We start from the raw sequence: 24,647 nt of genomic DNA on the forward strand, positions 1-24,647 counted from the left end.
CCCAATTCCCAACAGCATTTGGACGTAACAAGGGACACCCTCGCGCCCAACCAGTCGCTCGGGCCATGCCAAGCGCGCGAGAGGCTGCAGCTGGAGGAATCAGGCCTGTCGTCCTGTACTAGGTAGGGTAGGGTAGGGCTCGAGCGCCCACCCGTTAGCGCCGCAGCTGATGCCGTGCATGGAGGCAGCAGAGTCCTGGGACTGGGGTTGTATGTAGACCCTGATCTAATAATTGGTAGGTATAAATATATAGATATCACCCGGACGGGGACCAAGAATGCAAGGCGGGAATCATTCAGACATTGCCACTCCCCCCCGACCGGTCGGAATATTGCTCGGCTGTTTGCGGGATTCCTTCTTTTTGAAGATGTCTTGCAGAGACGGCCATTCAATGGTGCATTGTGCATTTGGTGGCGCTGATGATACAAAGGATCGAGGAACAGTCGATGTTTTTATGCATGATAGAAGGACCCAAGGAGGGGGCAACGACAGCCAATGGTCACACTGGGCCTCAATCGGCGCAGCTGTTGTAGGTGCTTGCTGCTCTTTTTGATGCTCTGCAGTGTGTGGAATGAGTGGTCCAGGCATGGACAACTCCTGCTAGCCCTAACTCACTCAACCTCGAGTTCTAAGAGCGAGGACGGGGCTTAGGTAGGAATACTTGTCCGCGTAGAGCGGTCAACCCATTACTAAGATCCCACCCACTAGTAAAAACTTTATTTTTAAGATAATATTAAAATTAATATTTACTAAATTTATATATTAATAACATAAACTTAATAATATTATAATAATTTAGGCTATATTAAATAACTATAAATTTTTTTTATTAAATAATATATTTTTTTTATTTAAATTAATTACATGGCGGGATTATTAAAAATTTTATTAAAGTAGTTTTTTTAGCTAGTTTTAGTTAAATTTTTAATTTTAATTAACTATAGGTTTATATTATTTAGTAAATTTTAATATTAATTAAATAAAAATATTTTATAAAGCCTAAAGCTACTATAAATAAATATATTAAGGCTTTATAAAAAGCCTTTATAATATTTTATATAAAACTAAAGGGGATTTATAAAACTTTTAAAGTTATTATTTAATTAAAAATTTAGGAACTTATATTTAATTAATAAATTATTATATTTATAATAGCTAGGGTAACTAGGTGTTTTAATAGCTAAAGTTAAAAATATTTAGCTTATAAAAGTTAAGTTTATATAGCTAATTTATAATATTAAAAATAAAGGTAAAAAAGGCCTAGATATTTAACTTTATAAAGGTATTAAAGGCGTAATAAAAATAAAAAATAATAAAAAAATAAATAAAGCTTTTAAAAGCCAGGCTTTTTTAATAAATTACTTAAAAAATTTAGCCTTTTATTTAGCCTTTTATTTAGCCTTATATTTAGCTATTATTTTTATAGCCCTTTTTTACTTAGCCTTATTTTTAATAATTTTTTTAAGATACCTTTTTTTATTTTTAGCAAGCTTATTAAGGCGCTTTTTTTTAGCCTTTTTATTAATAATTTTTTTTAAATAGCGTTATTTTTTTACCTTTATTTTATGCCTTTTTTTCTTTTTTTTCTTAAGTATTTTAGCCTTTTTATATTTTTTTTTTTAGCTTACTTGAGCGCGGCGGCGGCCTTTTTTTACTTTATTTTTTTATACTTTATTTAAGCCTTTTTAATATTAGCATGCTTAATAACCTTATTAAGTTATAAAAATTTATATTACTTAATTTTTTTTTTGCTAAGCTTTTTTTAATATTAAAAGCTATTTTAAAGTTACTAGCTATAATTATAAAAAAAAAAATTATAACACGCGGAGGCCTAGGTAACTACTATTTTTTTTATTAAATAATTTTAAGTATTAAAAAAATTAGTAAGTAATATACTAAGCTAGTATAATATATTATTTTTACTTTTTAAAGGTTTTTTTTATTTTAAAAATTTAGTTATAAAATTAATAAAATTTATAATTTTTATTATAAGTAACTTTTGCTTTTTTAGCTTTTTAATTCTAGCTTTTTTATATATAATTTTTAAGTAAATAAGCTAAATCCCCGCGGCCTTAAAAGTAAATTTAATATTATTTATAAATATAGCTTTAGCCCGGGCTTGTTAAAAAATCTTAAAAATTTTTTATTAAGTAATATTATACTAATTAATTTATAATTTTTAATATATTTTTTAATTATACTAAGTAGCTAAAGGGCTAAATATTTTAATATTTATTAGCTAAAAAAATAAGTAATATAAAAAGGTAAATAAACAAGAATAATATTATAATTCTAGTAAGTTAATATAAATTTAAAGCTAATATAAAATATATAATTATTATATAATAAGATATAAAAAAAAGATTTAACATGCTTATTATATTAAGTATAAATAATATAAAAAATTTATAAAATAAAAATATTATCTAGCTAGTTAAGCACTAGCTTTATAATATTATATTTTTATTTTAAATTATAAAAAGTACCTTTTTATTTAAAGTAAATACTATTAGCTAGTTTAAATTAACTTTCTTATTTTTAAAAATAATTATTAAAAATAAATACTAGCTAAATAGCCCGTAATACTTTATAATAAATATTTAGTTATTATTTTAAAATTTAATTATAGTAAATCCTTTATAGTTTTTTATAAGCTATATAAAAAAAATAACATGCTAATAATCGCGCGGAATTTTATATATAAAGCCTTTTTTATTAAAGTTTTAAATATTTTAAAAGTTAACCTTATATTTTTTTTAACATATTTAAATAGCTTTAAAAAATACTTAAAAATTTAAAAATTAGCTTAATACTAGTATTTATATTTAAGCTTTTTACTTTATATAACTATAAATTTTTTATTTTTTTATAAAAAGGCCTAGTATTAGTTTATATTAACTAGCTTATATAAATAATTTAACTACTAATATTTTTACTTATATAAAATATTTATAGTATCTTATAGTATTTTAATATTAAAAAAAAAATTAAATTTAATTTAATATAATATATAGCGCCTAAGAAATACTTTTTTAATTAAAAATAATTTTTACTTTAAAGTATAAGCAGCCTAATATATTTAATAACTATTTATATAATATTAAAAAATTTTTAAAAATAATTTATACTTAGCTGCTACTTTTTACTATATTTTTTAATTTTTTTTTATTTAAATAATTATAAGTAATATTAGCTTATCCTACGGGTGCTTAATAAGGTTTTTTTATAAAATTTAATAGGCTTTTTTTATAAAGTATTTATTTTAATAGCTTTAATTTTATTAAGCAGCTTATTATTTTTAATTTTAAGTATTTTAAAGCTATTTAACTAACCAGGGCTAGGTAAGAATAATTAAAAATTTAATATAAGTAAATTAAATAATATTACTAGTAACTTATAGCCCTTATTTAAATAAACTTTTTAAATATTTTATTAAATTTTTATTTACTAATTTTAAATAACTACTTACTAAATATTTTTATAAAAAATTAAGGGAGTTATATATTATTAAAGTTAATATATTAATAAAGTGCAATTAAAAATAAAGTTTTAAATATACGTCTTACTAGTGGGTGGGATCTTGGTAATGGGTTGACCGCTCTACCTAGGGTTAGGACTATACTCGCACTATTCCACCTCCTTGAACTGCATGGTTGACTGGTTTATGTCCCAACCAATCAACTGTGTGGATTCTGCTCGGCCCAAATTGCCGCAACAGCATCAACAGCTCCCTCAGCCCCGCCACATCTTGAAGCGCTGCCTGAAAATTTGCACCAACGCTGCACAAGCCCCTAAGCAGCAGGTGGGGGTCGGTGGCTGGCTGCGTCCTGCATGGCAGTTCGTGTGGCAGCTGGGAAACTGCGGGTCCGAGCCCTCCATCAGTATAAATGTAGCTACGGCCATTTCCCAGTCACCCACTTCCTCAATCATCTCCATCTCTCCCTCATCGTCGCAATGGGCGACCCCAAAGGCCGCTATAAGCTCGTGCAGGTCGACCCGCACACCGAGGAGATCAGTGACGATGAGCTCCGCACGATCGTCGAGTGCGAAAAGGAGTCTTTCACGGGCGATCTCAAGCGCTCGGCCTTCCAGTTCTTTTACTTTGTCAATGACGAGAACGACCCCGCCGACGTCCAACGGGCCACCGACAACCTGATGAAGATCCACCGCCAGTGGATTGCGTCCAACGAGGAACTGCGGTTCCTCAAGGTGCTCGACACGCACGAGGACGACAAGCTTGTCGGTGGCATGTGGTTTAGTGTGTACAAGGTCGCCCCGGTGGACAAAAATCCTTGGGAGCGTATCGAGGCGAGGTGGTGGGATAGCAGGCCGAAAGACACGGCGTGGTGGGGGACGACGGAGACGCAGCGCGACTACCTCACCAAGGCCATTCGCATCTTGAGCTCCCCGTGGAGGGAATACTTCCGGTGGCGGAAGCACATCCGTACGTACCTGAGCTCTACCTACCCATGGCCAAAGCAATCTCTAACCAGCCCTAGACGTGCGCATGGTTTTCCTCAGTGCTGAAGCTCGTCACGCTGACCCTTATGACAACAACTACCCAGGGACATTGCTGATCGAGGAACTCCGGAGGCTTGGCGAGGAGGACAGGGACTTGTCACTGTTTGCGGAAGTTTGGATCGACCGCGACTTACGCAGTGTCTTCGAATGGTGGGCTAATTCCGCGGTCGGGAACCCGTTCGGGGGCGTTCCCATCTGCCCCAAGTTCGAGTACCATGGAGACGGGCTGTACCATCCAGAAATCTGGGATGAGCTCCCATGGGGCGACGAGAGCAAATGGAGCAAAGAGTGGCGGGCGATGCACGAGAAGTTTCATGTTGTGGATGGCCACGTACGGCCAGTGGGATGCTTCTTTGCATATGGGCCCCCCTTGCGCTACTATAATGAATGGACTGTGCTGAATGAGAGAGAGAAGGTGGCACCGTGGGAGCGCATGATCAACCGCCCGGAAGAGGTTATCGAGCAGGGGGATTGGTTATCATGCCCATTTCCAGAGGATGAATAGCTGATTGGCGTCCAAGAGGTTCACGTTTGGCATGCTAATTGCTCTGACACACTGGACGAATAAGACTCGCTTTGCTGTTACTATAGAAGATATAGTCACTGCCCGTATTCCTGGCCTACCCGACATAATCCACCAGATCCAACCCAATATGGTCCAGCCAGTCAACAACCTCAGGTCTTTGAAGCAGTTTGTAATGTCGACGCTGTGGACCGTCCTATTGGTCATCTAGGATATATCGTGAAGCGGGCCCTCCATACCTCATGTCTTGTGTAAAACATCAGCTAGCCCTAACTCTCTTCGACAAGGGCCATCTGTATCCAGGATGGGGACTGGTAAACCTTATAATTCCAGTCAACAAGGCCCTAGAGATCCCGTATAACGCCTTTTGGTCGTGTGGCATACTAGAAGACTGCCTGGAGTCCTTGCTTGAAATCCCACGCTACTAGGGTAATCCTTGATTGGGAAGTAGCAGCACGGGCGAGTGTCTGAGAGTAGGGTACCCATGGCGAAGCTCATGAGACCCATGCCTGGAGACGTAGACGTAGGTGGGATTACATGTGATCATAAGAAGCAACATGAAATGACATTCGCTCAAAGCGCCCCTCCATGATGATGAACTGCCATGCAGGAATAAGATACCCCTGGTATGCGACACCCTGTGAAATGTTCAACTTAATCACGCCCCCCTATCGCTTCCAAGGTTGGTTTATCCTCCATCCGCGGCGTCGGGATTGATCGCCATACCTAACGTTGCACAACATATGCATTCCAGACTCGCACTTATCAGATTTCTCCCCCCTCCCCCTTCCGCCGTCTGACCGCAATGCACGCCCTAGGATCAACCGGTAGACTCATCCCTAGCCCCCATCCCCGAGGCTCAGCCAGCCTGGCCGTGGCCGCCCGCGACGGAACCAGAGCAAGATCGTACTTGAGCAAGATGTGGCACAGAGCAACCTTGAGCACGGCGGCCGCGAAGAACCGCCCGGGGCACGCCTGGTTTCCGAATACGAAGCCCATGTGTTCGGGCGATGGAGAGACAAACTGCGCCGACGTCGAAGTCGCACTCGCATCCTGGCTCTCGCTCTGGCTCTCGCTCTGGCGTCGCAGGCGCAGGCGCACGAATCGGTACGCGTCGAACGTGTGTGGCGCGGGATACGTGTTGCCGTCCCACATTGCCTCGTTGGAGACGCAGAGCGTTGTCCCCTTTTCCAGCACGGTGCCGTCGGAAAGGACGATGTCGTCTAGCGCGGTGCGGTTCATGTGTGCTGCTGGTGCATCAATGAACAGCCCCGGGAACAGAGCAGACGGGGAGTAGGCAGGTGAGATGGGTATGGTATGGGTAGGGTAGGCTCACCGACCAACAACGGCTTCAGCCTCTGGCTCTCCTTCAACACACTATCCATGAGAACCAAGTCCGCCAGAAGCGCCGAGTCCCAGGTATTGTTGTTCCGCGCGAGGGCGGCGGCGATCTCGTCACGCAGCGCCTGGATAAGCTCCTCGCGACCGCTGAGATCGAGCAGGACCTGCGAGAGCGAATCGGACGATGTGTGCACCGCTGCCCAGGCGAGGATCAGTTGCCCATGCACCGGGTTGTAGGCGCGGCCCTTGGCGACTTCGTCCATCCATGTGAGACTATCGCTGGGCCTTCTCCCCTTTCCCGTTGTCTGGCTGCGCTGTTCCTGCGCCAGCGGACGGATGATCTTGCCTGCGTTGGCGAGCTGGTGCCGGAGTTTCCGGCAGGCGGGGAGCAGGGCTGCGAGGGGGGGGCGTAAGACTCGGGGAACGTGCTGCAGGATGGTCGCTGCTATGAAGGAGTCTCTGGTGTAGTTGATGGATAACCGGACCCAGGCCTCGTTGTGCGCGAGATGTTCGCCCAGGAGGGCTCGGGCGGACATTCGAGCAACGATGTTGACTACGGTCGGTCCGAGGGGGAGGGTATGCCACTCTGGTGTAGAAGTATCGCTGAGTCTCTGAACTGGTTCCATTCCGCGGCCCGGGGACGTCGGGGTCACTCACCGGTATCATTCGTCCAGTTGGCCTCGAGTGCCTGTGCCGTTTCCTCGGACAACGGCTTTGCAATGGTTCCTTGAAATAGATCAGAGTGTTAGCTGCCTGATATATGGTAGCGGACTCCGGATCCGGATGTTACAACCCGTACCTAAGTTCTTGGTGAGCCTTGTTCGAATTGCATCCATCACGACATCCCACGTAGCCTGGGACGCGAACGGCTCGAATCCCCGGATGCCTGACTGCATCTCCTCGAAGATCACAGCCCTCAGGCTCAAGGACGGGTGGCTCCTGAGCTCCGAGGCATATTTGGGAGCGAGGACGACTTTCTCGCCGAGGCTCGTGATCATGCAAAGCGCGTCAGCCTGGTAGGTTAGGTTAGGGTTCGTGTCGTTCTCGGGATTACAGGCAATGTCCATGCTTTTCTGGGCAACAGGAACGTTACTCTACCTCTTTCAACCCATTTCTAATCAGGCCTCGAGCATTCGTCCAGAACTGCCACTTGGAGTGCAGAGAGAGAATATCAAACGGCATCGTTCTGTTCACCACTGGAAAAGGGTTCGTCCTTCTGGGTCTTCCAAGGAGGAGCAAACCAATGATGACGGCGGCAACCCCGAGAACGTTCAATATAGAAAGATATGCTTCTGGGTGGAGGGACATTTCGGCTTTGGTCTGGCTTTTCTGACGCTGAGCTTGAGAAGGGAGGGAGTTGGGCGTGTCGACGGAATACTCTCGATGTCGAAGAGGAGAACGTGTCCGGGCAAGCGATAACGCTGAAAATTTATACCTGTCAACGCGTTTGAAATTGGATACCAATGCAGAATAGTGTATGCAGCCAGAATTTGGGCATTGTTTCACATGGGTCAACAGAGGATCGGAGTGTGGATGGGATAACCTGGGTATCCATGGATATATGCTAATCTTTCATTTTCAGCGGACCTCACTGGTAGATGAAGCTAGGATAGCCTAGTATTACATTACAATTGATCGTATTTCTTGTACTTGCTTCCAGCATATCCTTGCAATGCATGAGACAGCGTGTTCACATGACAGCGAATAGCATGGTGTTGTAGATCAATCGCCAATATCTGATTGATAAGTTGGGAGCTCACAGGACATCGTGTATGAGATAAATCAAAGAACATCTAGCATAGCTATGTCGTAGCTTGCTGGAACACCAACCGCGGCACAACTCTTTCTTGGGTACCTTCATGGTTCCCCTAGGTAGGTGCTTCTGTGAGGGACCACACCTGGCTCAGAGGCCCACGGACCAAACCGTAGCCATGACACTCACTCTCGCGTCACATCCACACCCCAAGAAATCAACTTCAAAGAGAATGGCAGGGTGTTAGGGTTCCGAAGTATGGCAATCTAGCCATGGATCCAATCGCCCGGATGCGTGAGATATCGGAGAAAGCGGAGATTATCCCTTCTAGTTACACTGCATAAGAATCAGGCAATAGGGTTCTGTCTAGACGAACAGGCAGGCTGTTCTGGGGACTACCAAGCCCCCAACATCCTAGGGAAGCTGTGCGACCTACCGTAGATCCAGTGTAGAGTACCTAAGAGCTGGATCAAGCTCAGATGACGGGCGAGCAGTCCTCTTAACATAACACAGCGTGGGCCTCTCTGTATCAGTTCAAGAAATAATACTCGCGAATATTAACCTATTTAGGAAGAAAAGACTCCTGTAGCCTTAATTTGCCATCCTGGATTATCTGGAGTTGGTTATGCCCCAATAAGCAATATGCAGCCCGTCCCAATTACAACCGCGGTCTGGATGGAAATAGTTTCCCAAGGGAAGGACGCACTGTGAGCGATCGAGTCCAATGCCCGGACATCACGAGAAGCACAGGGGGCCTGGTGCTGCAGACGACTATGGCCCCTTACCAGCCGACTGGGTCTTTCCCCACCCACTGCGATCCTCCAAATACGTGCAACAAGCCATAAAGGCAGGCAACGAAGCGTCCGTGGCCGATAGACTGCTGGAAGAGCCACGGGAGAAAAGAGCTTGATCATGGATGTTATATCTGGATATGGCATAAAAGCCGTGGAGGTAAATGACCAGGATAGCCTTGCGAATGGTTTGATGAGCTGCATGAGAAGGGCATTATTGGCGAAGAGGTTGCTAAAGAAGAGAAGACTTTCATATCTGTCTAGCGCCTAGCATGATGCCCGGGATATAACCAAGGCCGTGATCTCGCAACCACCACCGAAGACAGGCCAGCATGATTGGCAAGGGCAAAGGGCGGCTGCGTGTGCTACAAGGGAAGTCCCAGTCGAGTAATGGCGTGCTGAACGGTGATTCGATTGTCGAACCAGTGGGAAACGGGACATTCTGTCTTCTTCTGCTCCCTTTAACGAAACCTTTGCTTGGGCCATGTTCGTTGCGTACGGTCCCTTTCCCCGTTGCTATTAGGGTCCCAAGGCTGGAGCCCTATGACCCACCAAGAGATACCCACAACCTGCAAAAAGAAAAAGAAAAAGGAAAAGGCAATCTCCCCGACTGGGAGTCGAACCCAGGTCTCCCGCGCTTGTTCTTGCGAGAAGTGACAAGCGGAAATCATGACCGTTAGACCATCGAGGATGTGGATGAAGAGTACCGACCACGGATACGACTCACGAATGCAGGACCTACAAACCAACCCACAGCATACAACGAAGAGCACAAGTCAAGGCAATCATACAGATCGATCGAAGTCAAAGGCCATGGTGTGGACATGGCTAAGGATCCATTGAGTGAGCTAGTTATGTATAAGGCCCTTTGAATACCGTGCAAAGGAAAGCTGTTAATTAAATAAATACTAAAGAATTAAATAAGAAACATAATAATATTTAAAAGCTAGAGCTAACTAGGGTTTATATAAATAATTTAAACTTTTAAAAATAATAAAAATTTTAAATACTTTTATTAATACTTTATAATATTTAAAAAATTATAAATATTATAGTTATACAAGCAAGTAATTTAATAGTAAGTATTATAATATTTTAATTAAAATTATTTAAAATACTTAAGTATTATTAAAGTGTTATAGTACTTTTTTATTAAATTAAATAATTTTTATTATTAGTTAATATACCCCCTTAACACCTACTTACTTTTAAATTAATTAAAAATAAGGTTAAAAATATTTATTAAACCTAGTATTTTAAGAAATTTTTAATATTATTATTTAATAAGCGCCTTTATAAGGCTATTTATAATTATTTAATTAATAAGGGTTTATTTAATATAAAAGTTTTTATATTAAACTTTTTATCTAAGCTATAAATTATAAATATTAATATAATAAAGCTTTAAGTAAAATTATATATTAATATTAATAAAAATATTAATTATTTATTTATTATTATATTAAATTAAAAATTAATATTAAAATTAAATTATATAGCTTTAAAAACTTTTTATTATTAATAAGTTACTTTAAAGGCCTTAGTAAAAGTAAGTAATTTAGCTTTAATAATAAAGGTAGTAACTAAATATTATTTTATAACCTTTTATTTAATTTAACCCTTATATAACTTATAAATATAACCTATGCTAAAAAATTAATTAAAGTAATTTATAAATATTATATTAAAGTATAACTTATAAATCTTGCATCCCTTAATAAAAACCTTATTTTTAAAATTATTTAAACTAAAGTATTTAAAAGCAAGAAAATATATATTATAAAAATAAAAAATAAATTAATTTATTACGTGTTAATAATAATTTATAAAATTAATAAAATATTTTAATAAGTGGCTTATTATATAAAAAATATTTAAATAAGTAAGGGTATTAGTATATTTAATAAATTTAATTTTTAACCTTACTTTTTTAATATTTTTAAAAATAACTATATTAAAATTTAAATAAAGCTTACTAGGTAATAAAAGCAGGGTAAAAGGTAGCTAAATTATAGTATTTAAATAAAATTAATTTATAATAACTTTAATATAAAAATTTTAAAAAAGCTAAAGCTTGCGCTAAGGCCTATTTTAAAAAAAATTAAATTTTTAAAAAATTATTTAGCTTTATTAAAATACCAAAGCTTATACTTTACTAAAAGTTTTTTTTTAAAAGTAATTACTATAAAGCGGCCTTACTTAATAAAAAAGTTTATAAAAATAAAATTATTTATATATATTAAAAGAATTATTAGCTTATTAATAAAAAGGTATTTTTTTTAAAAAATTATAATAAAGCTAAATTTATAAAAAATAGTAGTTAAATTAAGTTATTAAAAATAAAAAAACTTTTTAAAATTATAAATAGCTTTAAAAGCTTTTAAAAGCTTTTTTTTTACTTATAGTTATTTAAAAATTAAAGGTATAGAAGTTTATTAAGGCCTGTATTAAAAAAGGTATTAATAATATTATATTACCTTATATTTATATTAAAAAAATAATAAGTATTATAATAATTTAAAAAAAATAGGTAAAGGTTATAGCTACTTAATTATTTTTATAATTAACTAGTTTAAAATTTATATATATATAAATTTAAGCTTTAGCCTTAAAAAAGTAGCTATTTATATTAAACTTATATATAAATACTTATAATAAGGGGATTAGTTTATTTAAACTTATTTTTTATTTATTAACTACCTTTTATACTTCTATTTTTTTAAGTTTATTTAATTTAAAATTAATAGTTTTAAAAAAATATATTTTTAAATAAATAATTTTTTAAATTTTTTTAATACTTGGAAAAAGGTAGTAATTTATTTTAATAAAAGTATTTTTTTAAGGTTTTAATAAAAAGTAAAAAAGGTAAATTATATATAATTATAAAAAATAAAATTAAAAATAATTATAATAATAATATAGCTTGTATAGCTTATTAAAGTACTTAAATAAAATTTAAAGTTTTTTTAATTACTTTAAGGTGCTGGCCTTTATTTAATTAATTATTTAGGAAAAATAATAAGTTTAATTTTTAGTTTTTTATCTTTTTTTATATTTTTAATAATAAAATAAATAGAAATTTAGGAGTAGGCTTACTTTACTTTATATAATAATTATTAATTAGCTAGGTTTAAAAATAAATTTTTTTAAGTTTAAAAGCATGTAACTTATTATAAAGGTTATAATAGCTTATTAAAAAAATTAATTAATATTAATTTTTATATAAAAATTTTATAATATTAAGGTTTTAAAATAAGGTTTAAAATAAAAAAAGGTAAAAAGCCCTTTAATAAATTAAAGGCCTTAGTTTTACTAAAATTAGGCCTAGGTATAATTTTATACTTAAATTTTTTTTTATTTTTATTTTTTTTTAATATTTTTATTTTTAAATATTTTTATTATTTTTAGCTTACTTGTTATTAAAATACCCTTATTTTTTTTTTTAAAATTTAGTAAAGTTTAAATTTAAATTTATATTTTTAGTAATATAGTAGCAAGAGGGCGGTTTAAAAACCTTAACTAATAATTTAAAAAAATTAATTTAAATATTAATAATAAAAAATAGTTTTTATAAATTATAAAGCCAGAATTTATTAAAAATAATATTTTTATAAGCTTTAACACACTAATTTTAAAAAAACTAAATTTACTAAATATTTAAGGCTTAATAATTTATAAAATATTTAAGTAAGGCCCTTAGCTTTATTTTATAAAGGCCTTTTTTTTAAGATTTTCTTGCCTAGGAGAAATACCTAATAATTTAAATATTTAAAATATAAGGCTTTTTACTAATAAGTCTTTTTTATAAAGTTATTTAATTAATAATTTTAATAAAAATTTAATTATTAATATAAGCTATTACTTTTATAACCTAAGGCTATATATTAAGTAAAATATTTTTATATAAAGCTATTATTTTAACTTTTTAAATTAAAATATTTTTAAAGCGCTTAGCTATATTATTTTAAAATAAAAAGTATAAAGTAAACTAGTTTTAAAAAATACCTTTAAAGGTAGTAAAGTTAGGAATATTATTATTAAAAATAAGTTTATTATTACTAAATAAAAATTTAAAAGTAACTTTATAATAATTTTATATAAGTTATATAAATTACTTAATAATATTTTTATAATTACTTTTAAGTTAGTAAGTATAGGCCTAGTATATTTTAAAGTATTTATTATAAAAGTAAGTTATTTATTAATTTTTATTTATTACTAGCTTTATAAAAATAAAATTAATATAAATATAAATAAATAACTTAGTAACTAGTTTTTTAAACTATTTAAATATTTATTAAAAAGCCTAATTAATTTAGCAAGTATTATAGTACTTAGGTAATTAAAAATTAAAAATATTAACTTTTTATATTATTATAAAAAAATATTTAAGTACTTTATTATTAATATATTTTAGGCATTAGTAAAAAGCTTTAAAAATTTTTTAAAACTATACTTTTTAAGTAAAAATTTTAACTTTTTATTAAGTTAGAGCGTTGGCCTCTTTTAACTTTAAAAAACTTTTTTTAGCTTTATTATTTAAAGGCTTAAAAAATAATTTTTAAAATAAAAAACTAGTTTATTATTCTTAAGTATAAGGGTATTAAAATTCTAGGTATATTTAGCTTTTTAAAAAGGCCTTATTATTATAATATTAAAATAAAATTTAAAAATATATATAACTTTATATAATATAAATAGTATAATTTTTTTATTAAATACTTTTAAATAAATAAAAACTAATTTATAACTTTATATAGCTATAATTATATTTCTAGCTTAAATATTACTACCTTAAAAGTAATTTAAAAAGGTAAAATAGCTAAAATTATTATAAATATAAATAAAAGCACTAGTATTAAAAATAAAAGTATTTTAAAGTTTTAAATTACTTAAAATATTAAATATTAAGGTTATTTTATAATATTTTTTAAAAACTATAAACTACGCGTTTTCCTAGCTATTTTATTAAGCTTTTTAATTTTTAGTATTTTTTTTTTTATTTTTAAAAAGCTTAGTATTCTTAACCTTTAACTTTTTAAGCTTCTTGCTATATTTATTTTTTTTTAAATATTTTATTAATTTTTTTTAGGCCTTTATTTATTTTATAGGACTTTAAATAGTATAAATATATAAAGTTATAATAAAACTTTATAACATGCTTATATTTATAAAAATAAATTAGTTTATTATTAGTTAGTGCCCAGGAAGGTTTATTAATAAAAAAAACTTTTAATATTTAAATTACTAGTAAAGGGCTAATTTAATTTTTTAGTAAGTATTATAAAGGCTATTTCTCCTATAAAGGTTTTAGCAAAGCTATTAGTAATAAAAAATATTATTAAAACTTAAAAATAAAAATAAAATAATTAGTTTTACTAAATTTTTTATAATTTAATTAATTTATATGGCGCTTTGTATAGGCTATTAAGTATTTATTAATAGCCTTTAAAATATTATATTAATTATTTTATTATTAGCCTTAGGTTACTTAAAATATAAGATTTTTTAATAAGCATGCTTATAATTTTAAAGTTACTAGGTAACTTTTTTTTATTAAATTAATATAATAAAAATAGTAATATAATTATTAAAAGCCTTAAGTTTAATTTTAAAATTAGTAGGAGTAAGTTATTACTTTAATTTAATAAAATTTTTTATAATAAGCTTATTTTTAATAAGTTACTAAATAAAAAGTGTAATTAACTTTTATATAATATTATTAATATTTTAAATTTTTAAAAAAATATGCTTAGCGTGGTTTTATTTTTAATTAAATATTTTAAATACCTTTTTATCAATATTATTTTTAGGGAGTTAAAAAAGCTTAAAAAAAAAGTTTAATAAATTACTTTTAAATTAAAATACTTTTAAACTCTTATAATAATTATAATATATAAAATATAGTTATATTATACCAGCTAGTTTTTTTTAAACTTTAAAAATTATTATATTTAAGGTGCTAGTAGTAAAGCTTATAATAATTTTTAAATTAAGTATAAAAGTTAAAGTTTAATTAATATTTAACTTTTTAAGTATAAATATAAAAAATAATTAATTATAAAAGGCYTTTATATAATAAAGGGCTGGTACTTAAAAAATATAAATAGTTTTAAAAAGTTTAAAAAAGGTAAGAATTTAATAAACTAAATTATTAAATAATTTTCCAGGCTTATAACTATAAGGCCCTTTAAATATTATATAAAAAAAACTATTAATTAAATAAATATTAAAAAATTAAATAAAAAATATAATAATATTTAAAAGCTAAAGCTAACTAAGGTTTATATAAATAATTTAAGCTTTTAAAAATAATAAAAATTTTAAATACTTTTATTAACACTTTATAATATTTAAAAAACTGTAAATATTATAATTATACAGGCAAGTAATTGAGTAATAGGTGTTATAGTATTTTAATTAAGACTATTTAAGGCGCCTAAGCGCTGTTAAAGCGCTGCAGCGCTTTCTCATTAAACTAAGCGATCTCCACCATTGGCTGACATTATGTTGGATAACTACCGTACCATTCCGCAGTACAATAACCTTTATGTCCTGAGTTGAATTGCGTGCCGGCCGCACCTACAGCCCCAACGAGCCCTGGTGCTATCCATGGATGGTATGCTCCAGTCCAGTTCCCCAGCTGGTCGAGGGCCTGGCCGTCCTCCTAGTTAACGGTTTGGCGTGCAGGCGCCGGGATGCCGTTGTAGGAGTAGCTGAATTGGCGTTTCTCGGGGGCCGCCTTGAGCTTGCGCTCGGGGTTTCCGTCTCCCTCGCCGTCCACGGTCGGGGTTGGAGTCGCATAGCCGGCGTAGAAGTAGAGGGGTTGTGCGAGCTTTTCTCTCTCGGCGTTGGCCAGGGGCTGGCCGTCTCCCTCGCCGTCCGCGGTCTGGCTCGGAGTCGCGTAGTTGGTGTAGTAGAAAGCGCGTTTCCGGGCGCCCTCGCTCTCGGCACCTGCGGATGTCTCTCTATCCACGCCCTGAGATGGGGGTGCATTGATGGGGAGGACGGCGGTGTTGACCGCGCCAGGTCTGTTCTGGCTTGCAGTCGCGTAGTTGGTGTAGTAGAAAGCGCGTTTCTGGGATCCCTCGCTCTCGGCACCTGCGGGTGTGTCTCTACCCACGCCATGAGATGGGCGCGCATTGATGGGGAGGACGGCGGTGTTGGCCGCGTCCGCTCTGTGCTCGCTGTTGTTGTTGTTGTTGGTGGATATGGGGTGGCCCGCGGCGAGTGCGGCGGCGCCAACAAGAGCCAAGAGGTGGGAGAGCTGCATTTTGCGGTTGGTGGCTGCTTTGTTCGAGGATGGGATGGTGATTGATGGGGTAGTTAGGTACGTTTGGATGAAGAGGAGTCAAGATTGGGGCAAAGAGTGGGGTTATAAATACAGCCCTGGTGGTAGGCGCTGGGTATAGAAATATTGCGGACGCTGTTACACCTCTGGCACTCTGTCTTACCTATTAAGTCGGACAGGTATAGCAGCAAAATACTACGGGCGCAGTACCCCTACGGCCGAGTCTCTTTTAGGGCTCACATGGGAGGCAGGCCGGATGATTATCTGGTGAGAATTCATGTGAATGTTCACATGTAATGATTGAAAGTTCCAGAAAAGGCCCCCGGAGCTGCCCATCTGATAACTATGGTCGGCTAACTTGCACTGGGCAATTAGCCTGGCATATTCTTCTGCATGACACGGTCAAGGTCGATCATGGAGAAGTCCACGTTCCTCACAGCCCTCTGGCCGTCCCCCAGACAAACACACAGATTCCAAACCATCAAAACTGAGACCTCGACCGCCGACGACGACGACGACAACAACTGCACTGACTCAGAAGGCCTCCTGGCATCGAGCTCCCGCAGGACGAAGACCCCCGCAAGAAAGCCCGCACTCTCAACGACCTGGATATGCCTAACAACCGCAAACCTCGCGATGATGAGCATCACGGCCTCCGTCTTCCTCAGCGCCAAATTGCAGGGTACTGGCAGTGGTAGCGGCAGCTCTGAGAAAAACGCCATCCTCAGACCAGTCTCGTGGTGGTGTAAGTCCGGGTCGCGTGTCCCAGGAAGATAGGTAGAAGCCAGCTCAAGCTCACGGCCCTCAGCGCCCATCCTCGACGCCGTCGAAATCCCAACCTACGAAACCACCCTCAACGGCACGCTCTTCCCGCTCCCCGAACCCTCCATCGCGCGCCAGGAGCCCGGCCCCGACAACGACGCCGCCTGGGCCCAGTACGAGCGCATCCTCACCACATCCGTCACCCGCGCCGACATCCTCAAGCTCGGCAAGGACCCCGACACCGTGGCGCGCTTCGACGACGCATACTGGGGGCTCGGCGACGACGCGTACATGGTCCAGTTTGACGTGATGCATGCATGTCGACCCGCTCCCTCTTCTCTCTCCTTCCCCTGACCCTCACCCTACGACCCACCCCTTGCCCTGCCTCGCCCCTGCCCATGCTAACAAGCCCGCGCAGCAAATCCACTGCCTGAACATGCTCCGCGTCGCCGCGTACGCAAGCTACCCAGGGTACAACAGCACGGTGACGATCTCGGACACGCCGCGCGACAAAATGCACTGGATCCACCTGGGCCACTGCCTCGACATCCTGCTGCAGAACCTGCGGTGCAACGCCAACACGGAGGTCCTGACGCTGGCCTGGGTCGAGGGGCTGCGCGAGCCCTGGCCCGACTTCAGCATCAACCGCAAGTGCCGCGCCCTCGACGCGATCGTCGACTACCAGGTCCGGAACACGGTGGACGAAGGGAAATTCAAGCGCATGGTACGGCCGGATGGGGCGTTTGTTTGGCCGTCGCCTTGGACGCAGGGGAGTGAGCTGGGGGTGGAGCTGGGGACGCATCATTTGGCGGAGGGGAGGCCGGGGATTGCGTGATGGAGCGCACCTAGGTACTGGAGCTTGAGGATTGGCATTACTACATACTGAAGGCAGCCATCTGCAGACTGACTATCCAAATGAGCCTGGGTCGTCCTTGCTTTCAAAAAGGCACCGGCAGCTCAAAGGGCAGCAGCGACTTCGGGTTGGAGGGGCGATGCCTGGTCTGGATTGAGGGTGAGAACAAGAAACGCATGGATCTTTGCCATCTGTAATCATAATCTATGAAGCAAGAGAGAGTATGTGCCTGTGGATGACTTGACTGAGGCTTGCGTCCATTTTCCAGTGCTTGTGATACTGCACTATCCTTTATAGCCCTGCAATTCAGGGTACAGGACCAAGGTTGCCTGTGCAAAACTTGAAGATGTCTTCAAGCACAGAACTATTCATGCATCTGGATCATAACTATCTTTCCTATTACTGAGTCCGTATTTTCCTTGACTCGGCATTGCTTTGGGTACATACAGTCTCCAATGGCATGAGCAACCAGGCAGGAGCTTCCAGTGGGAACACTGTCAGGACAGCAAGGCCTACATGGAAAAGACACAGAAGTATAGAATAAAGAAATACAAACTCAAGTATACAAAAAAAGGAGAACTTGAGTTAATAATCCATTACCAATGTCCAGCTCAGGGAACCCAAGATACGATCCAACAAGCACGCACAAACATGCGTAAGCTCTAGTTCTACCCATGCACTGGATCTCAATCAAGAAACAAACGAGAAACCCCATCCTCAACAAGTAAAGCCGAATACCAAACATCAGATATCACACCCCTTATCCCCCTCCAAATCAAACACCCGAAAGCTAATATTCTCAACCTCCGGCCTCACCTGCTGCCCACCAACAACATTATACCGCGCGGTCCCCCGACTCCACGACTCATTCCCAGCCGCCATATTCTCCAGAAACCGGACATAAACCTTCGAGTCACGCGAGAGGTTCTCCATCTTCCCATCAAGCAGCTCAACATGCTTATCCTCCAGCTCCTTGACCTTGATTGCAAGCATCCTCTGCGCAGCCCCAGCATCCACGTTCTCCAGGCGCATGACCAGCCCAACCGCGTTCACGACTTCAGAATCCATCTTCGCCGCGTCCAGCAGCTCCTTCTCCCAGCTGAACAGGTCGTTGACGAGGACGACCTGCGCGCCGATATTCGCGTCGATGCTGCGGATCAGGGCTTCTTCGTGCGGCGGGATGCTGGCGTCGATGGCCCAGCGGCCGAGGGCGCCGGTGACGCTGCGATGGAATTAGGGGGTTTCTTTTCTTTTGGTGGCGGTTTGATGGGGGCTGCACGCACAAGTGTCCGATGTCAGTGACTCTCCAGGCGAGGTACTCGTCCAGACTGCGGGTGCGGTCGCGGCGCGACTCGGTCTGGGCGCGCCAGAAGGGGACGAGGGCGGTCCAGAGGTCGGATGCTTTGGGTTTGTCGGCCAGGGTGATTTGGGCGAACAGGGTGGCCAGGATTTGGGATGCGGTGTCGGGGCTGGAGGGGGCTGTGTTGGTTTCGACGGAGTGGATGAGGGTGTTGATGTATTTTTGGCCCTGGGGTGAGGTTAGGAGCTGGGTTTTATGGTAGGGTACATGGGCTACGGAAGGAGTATGGGACTCACTTGCACGATTCCCATTTTGTCGATCATGTCTACGAGCGTCAGTTGACTGGAGCGGATGGTGGGGGATATCCAGGGAGAACAAACCATCGATTAGGAACAAGACGGTGTTGAAGCGCGCATGGATCTGGATCCTTGAGTCCAGGGCATTTGCACAGGCAGATGTAGACCAGCGCGAGAGGTCCATGTCCAGGAACATCTGGCGCTGTTTCTCGGACTTGAATGGCCAATGGACAAGGAAGAAGTCATTATCCTCCTGGCACACTTTGTCAGCGAGGATGTGTTGGCGGGGGGTGAAACAGCTGATCCAGGGGAGAGGATGCTGGATGATGTGGTTTGGCTTGTGGATGCCAGAGGGGTCAATGTCTAGGATAAGATTCATTTTGAAATAAAGGCTATTTGAACAGAGGGGGAAAGCAACAGCAAGGAGGATGGCAAGAGTAGAGAAGGGAAGGAGGGAGTGAGCTATTTACCGTGGTGGGGGAGAAGTGCTGGAGCTGGCCAGTGTTACTATTCACTCAAAGTGAAATCAAATCTCGGTTAACAAGTAAACATTTAGTTCTTGCATTTCTTACTTCTGCAGCCTGTTTGAAACACAAACCTCTTGAATCCAAACTTCACCACAATCTGCACACATGGCTGTCCTTACTCATCTAACCAGCGCAACCAGCACCACCCTCCTGCTACACGCAGGACTCTGTCTTGTGTTATACATCTGCACCCGCCTTGTCTACAACATCTACCTCCACCCCCTGAGCATATTCCCCGGCCCCAAGCTGGCTGTCTGCTCGCCTCTCCACGAGTTCTACTACGACGTCATCTGCAGGGGAATGTTCATGTGGGAGATTGAGAAGATGCACGAGCTCTATGGTAAGCTCCCTCCTACCAGGAACACCAAGATCCCTCCCCTAACTAGAGTAACACCCACAGGCCCCATCGTCCGAATCAACCCCCGCGAAATCCACATCAAAGACCCCGAGTTCATCGACGTCGTCTACGCCTCCGGCACGCACATCCGCACCAAGGACCCCCAGTTCACCCCGGCCTTGTCGAGTCCGCACTCCGTCATCTCAACAATCGACCACAACCATCACCGCAAGCGCAAGAGCTACCTCAAGGCTTTCTTCTCGCGGCGCTCCCTCGAGACCCTCGGCCCCTTCATCCAGGAATCCGTCGAGCTTCTCTGTGAAAAGTTCAGACACGCCCATGCGCACAAGCAAACCCTTCGCCTCGACAGTCTCTATTCAGACCTCACCGCAGACATCATCACGTACTACGCCTTCGGCAGCAGCTATGGCTATCTGCGCGGGGACGGCGCAGCAAACGATATCCTCTCCGGCGTGAATGAGCTCACCATGGCCTTCCACGTCAACCGCTTCTTCCCTGTGTTCCGACGCATTCTGTCCTGCATCCCCGTCTGGCTTCTGCAGCGTCTTCGCCCGAGTTACGCCCAGTCGCTGGCTTTATTGAACGGGCTGAGACAGCAATCTGAGAACGCGCTCGCTCGGACACCCGCGGCTGTTTTGGAGAATGGGGCAAGTAGCAAAGAAACTATCTTCAGCGCCCTGTCCAGCCCGCACATTCCCGCCTCGGAACGGACGGTTCCTAGGCTTATGGACGAGGGTTTCGCAGTCTTGGGCGCCGGTACTGTGACGACCGCTCGAACGCTAGCACTAGCATCCTTCCATATCTTCAGCAACTCAACAATCTTGGAAAACATGCGGACGGAACTCGTGAACTCTGTCATGCCAGACCTAAACAGCACGCCGTCCTGGGCGGACCTCGAGCGCTTGCCGTACCTGGTGAGTCCGATAGGCATCCCAGCTGGAGCTATCCTGTGCTCATAGACTAACGATCCAGACGGCCGTGATCACCGAAGCCCTCCGCCTCTCGCACGGCGTCACCTTCCGACAGGCCCGCATTGCACCGGACGAAGCCCTTGTCTTCCGCGACTGGGTGATTCCCGCGGGGGTGAGCAGCACTCAAACCGAATGATGTATGATCTGCGAAGAAACGAGCTAACAAATGAGTCCTCCAGACACCGGTCGCAATCTCCACCTACCTAACGCACATGGACCCGTCCATCTTCCCTTCCCCGCAGTCGTTCGACCCCGAGCGCTGGATCAGAGCCAAGGAGCAGGGCTTTCCGCTGCATAAGTATCTCCTGGCGTTTTCGAGGGGGAGTAGGCAGTGTCTTGGGATGAGGTAGCGTGTCATCATACCTGGATTGTGGCTTTGGGGCTAACGTGTCCGTGTGTAGTCTCGCGTACTTTGAACTATATCTTACCCTCGCTCACATCGTCCGCCGGTTCAATATGGAGATGGACGGCACTACGGAGGAGAATCTGGAGGTCGGACGGGATCTGGCGATTGCGTATCCGCGGACCGCGGAGTACTTTGTTAAGGTGAGGGTGACGCGGTGCTTGGAGGGTTGAATCCAATTCCAGGAGAAAGCCTGAGCACCGGAGCTGGAGCAGGCCAGCTACAGGGTATGTCGCTACGTTCAACGTCGCGAAGTCAAGCTTTTTTGGTGGGTTGGAGACGTGTTTCGCGTCTTGGACTGTCTCTGTTGTCTTTTTTCTTTTTTTTCGTTTGTAAGAATGACGTAAAGATCTCTGATCATGGCTTAGCAGTTGCAAATGGCAAGTGTTTTTGCAAACACTAGACCTTAGCTTCTATGGAGAGTCATGATACCGCTGGTCTGCTACTACCTAAACCCTACAACCCCTCTGCCGGCCGCCCGAAGGCCCAACCTCGGCCAGCCCTGTATCAGCGTGCTGTGCAATGGCACTAGATGATGTTTGTTCACTGTGTGTTCTTTGTTATGAGTTCTGAAAAGCATTGTTTGTGATAGTTCTGGGTGAGTCAAAAAAAATCATCACTACTCCTACTTCCCCGGCCTACTTCCCAGGAGCACCTCACGACTGCAATCCATCAGCCACAACATCTGTCTCCTTTGATGCCAGCAAGCGATCAAACACCCTCCCAAGGCTCTCCACAGCCTCGTCGACAATCTGATAATGGACCACAATCCTCCCCCCTGACAACTTCACCCCCTCCTCCTTCCCCACGGCAATCACCTCCTCAACCGAAACCCCAGCATGCCCCAAATCCAGCACAACCATATTCGTCTCAACCGGCCTCGCAACCTTCCCACCACGCTCAACCCACATCCCCTTAATCTTCTTTGCCTTCACATGCGTCCCAGCCAGCTTCCCCCCTTCACCATTAGGCCCGCGTCCAAAGTTCTCCTCAACCGCCACCCTCGCCGCCGCACAAACAACCCCGGCCTGCCGAATCCCACCCCCAAGGCTCTTCCGTACCCACCGGCAATGCCGCAGCGTGTCCTTCGAACCCACAATAATACTCCCCATCGGCGCCCCCAGCCCCTTACTAAAGCACAGCTGCGCCGTGTCAAAGCACGCCAGATACTCCCTTAGACTCCCTGCCCCCGCAGCAACAGCCTCCCAAAGCCGCGCCCCGTCAAGATGCATCCGGATCCCGGTCTCGCGCGCAAACCCCGCAATCCGCTGCACTTCGCCGACCGGCGTGATCACCCCCGCAAGCGTGTTCTCCAGCGATATCACCCTCGTCGGCGCGACGTGGATGTTATCGCTAAGCACGACCGTCCGCTTGATGTCTTCCAACGTGAGATACTGCCCGTTTGCGGGCGTGCACGGCTGGATCTGCGCCTGCGAGAGCGCCGCACACCCGCCCGCCTCGGAGGTAAGGATATGCGCGCGCTCGTGCGCGAGGATCGCATGCGGCGGCTGGGTCAGTAGCGAGCGGAGGGCGATCTGGTTGCCCATTGTGCCGGAGAGCACGAGGAGGGCGTCCTCCTTGCCGGTGAGGGCTGCGATGAAGGACTCGAAGGTGCTGGTTGTTGGGTCTTCGCGGTAGACGTCGTCGAGAAGCGTTGTCTGGGCGATTGCGGATAGCATGGGCAGCGTGGGGGTTGTGATTGTGTCGCTGCGGAAGTCGCTGGATGCGGGGCCGGGGCTTAGCCAGGAGGTAGAGACGGGGATTTGAGTTGGGGTGGCTCGATCTGCTGTGTTTTGAGGGGAGGTCATTTTGGTGGTGAGGGTTTGGGTTGGCGGTCGGATTGAGTTGGGTGGTGGGATGCGAAGATGATGTCTAGGGTATGCTTAAGGGAGGAGGGGTCGATGAGGGGGATGCATGCGCAGTCATCCTGACTGTAATCCGGTCTAGTCTCCAAGTTACCTAATGATTCGGATGACAATGCACCGATGCAGTTGGAGTGCTCGTGAGATAAGCGAGCGTCTCCAACAGTATGGCATCATAGTCCTGTATTGGCCATTCGCGCTTACTTAAAGAGATTCTGCAGCTTTGCACAGCCATGCCGAGGTCGCGGGGTCCAGGAGCCTCCCCTTAGAATAGAATATATGAACCACCTTCATGCATTCCTGGTGTTCAATAAAAAGCTTGGGCTGCTGCCCTCTGTGCTGGCTGTCAATAGGCGCTCTATAGATGCGTATACCGCTTCCTCCATCAAATGCCCGATATTCAACTTTACTCCATATCATGGTGGCAGTTCCATTCACCTCCGGATCGGGTTGAAGGAAAGAACAGTCAAGATGGATGAACGGGATGGCCGGTTTGAAGCTGGACTAACCTGCACTAGCCCGTCCAACTCGCTCTGTGGAATCCATTAATTGACAGTCTCAATGTCCTATCTTGCAAAATTCTCCCTGATGTATGTCTTTATTCAGGAACTTTCCTCCTCCGCCATCAGCTAACCCTGGGCACATAATGAAGGCCTTCCGGTCCCAGACCCTGAATAACAGCAGAAACTCCATCCAAAGGGACGGGCATTACAAAGCAAAGGTTACAGGCCTGTGCAAACATGGGCATTTCGTCTGGGCTTGGTAATTCAGTTCAGTGGTTTGGGGCTTTGGATAAGCATTCTGTTGAGCAGTTGCATTTGCATTTGAATAAAAGACAAGAAGATAACTATGCCTGATTGAGCCCTTCAGTTCCAAGATCCTTTCCAGCTGCCATGTCAAGTGACTACCAAGTGACATGTAGATAGAAGACAAACAAAGACAACACAGAGTATGCAGCAGCGCCCAAAGCACAATACCACGTTAAACCAATCAACCCAGTCACCCTTGGGTATTCAACCGCACGATCAAACAGACCAAGTTCAATGCGCCCACAACCGAAAGCACAAAAACGGCTCGACATTCAAACACCGCGTC

At 41.1% G+C, this 24,647-nt stretch overlaps 7 protein-coding genes across 7 annotated transcripts; 3 read left to right on the forward strand and 4 right to left on the reverse strand.

Moving 5' to 3' along the window:
• Positions 1-3,954: 3,954 nt before the first annotated feature.
• On the forward strand, positions 3,955-5,026 carry DSM5745_00230 (uncharacterized protein; the record flags this gene model as incomplete). The annotated part of the gene is made up of 2 exons (XM_026742246.1): positions 3,955-4,444; positions 4,500-5,026. The coding sequence occupies 2 exons, from the start codon at positions 3,955-3,957 to the stop codon at positions 5,024-5,026; spliced, it is 1,017 nt and encodes a 338-aa protein (XP_026608091.1).
• Positions 5,027-5,903: 877 nt separating this feature from the next.
• Positions 5,904-7,693, reverse strand: DSM5745_00231 (cytochrome P450; the record flags this gene model as incomplete). The annotated part of the gene is made up of 5 exons (XM_026742247.1): positions 5,904-6,229; positions 6,381-6,971; positions 7,043-7,111; positions 7,185-7,398; positions 7,484-7,693. The coding sequence occupies 5 exons, from the start codon at positions 7,691-7,693 to the stop codon at positions 5,904-5,906; spliced, it is 1,410 nt and encodes a 469-aa protein (XP_026608092.1).
• A 7,903-nt stretch (positions 7,694-15,596) lies between these two features.
• On the reverse strand, positions 15,597-16,202 carry DSM5745_00232 (uncharacterized protein; the record flags this gene model as incomplete). Its single annotated transcript, XM_026742248.1, has 1 exon — positions 15,597-16,202. One exon carries the CDS (start codon positions 16,200-16,202, stop codon positions 15,597-15,599), a length of 606 nt encoding a protein of 201 aa, XP_026608093.1.
• A 432-nt stretch (positions 16,203-16,634) lies between these two features.
• DSM5745_00233 (uncharacterized protein) lies at positions 16,635-17,759 on the forward strand (the record flags this gene model as incomplete). Its single annotated transcript, XM_026742249.1, has 3 exons — positions 16,635-16,965; positions 17,029-17,288; positions 17,463-17,759. The coding sequence occupies 3 exons, from the start codon at positions 16,635-16,637 to the stop codon at positions 17,757-17,759; spliced, it is 888 nt and encodes a 295-aa protein (XP_026608094.1).
• An 820-nt stretch (positions 17,760-18,579) lies between these two features.
• DSM5745_00234 (uncharacterized protein) lies at positions 18,580-19,810 on the reverse strand (the record flags this gene model as incomplete). Its single annotated transcript, XM_026742250.1, has 4 exons — positions 18,580-19,057; positions 19,119-19,363; positions 19,432-19,460; positions 19,516-19,810. The coding sequence occupies 4 exons, from the start codon at positions 19,808-19,810 to the stop codon at positions 18,580-18,582; spliced, it is 1,047 nt and encodes a 348-aa protein (XP_026608095.1).
• Positions 19,811-20,063: 253 nt separating this feature from the next.
• DSM5745_00235 (cytochrome P450) lies at positions 20,064-21,637 on the forward strand (the record flags this gene model as incomplete). The annotated part of the gene is made up of 4 exons (XM_026742251.1): positions 20,064-20,298; positions 20,359-21,230; positions 21,289-21,399; positions 21,467-21,637. The coding sequence occupies 4 exons, from the start codon at positions 20,064-20,066 to the stop codon at positions 21,635-21,637; spliced, it is 1,389 nt and encodes a 462-aa protein (XP_026608096.1).
• A 709-nt stretch (positions 21,638-22,346) lies between these two features.
• DSM5745_00236 (threonine aldolase family protein) lies at positions 22,347-23,498 on the reverse strand (the record flags this gene model as incomplete). The annotated part of the gene is made up of 1 exon (XM_026742252.1): positions 22,347-23,498. One exon carries the CDS (start codon positions 23,496-23,498, stop codon positions 22,347-22,349), a length of 1,152 nt encoding a protein of 383 aa, XP_026608097.1.
• Between the last annotated feature and the right edge of the window lie 1,149 nt (positions 23,499-24,647).

Source organism: Aspergillus mulundensis, assembly GCF_003369625.1.
Source record: "Aspergillus mulundensis strain DSM 5745 chromosome Unknown scaffold_0, whole genome shotgun sequence".
Lineage (NCBI taxonomy): Eukaryota > Fungi > Ascomycota > Eurotiomycetes > Eurotiales > Aspergillaceae > Aspergillus > Aspergillus mulundensis.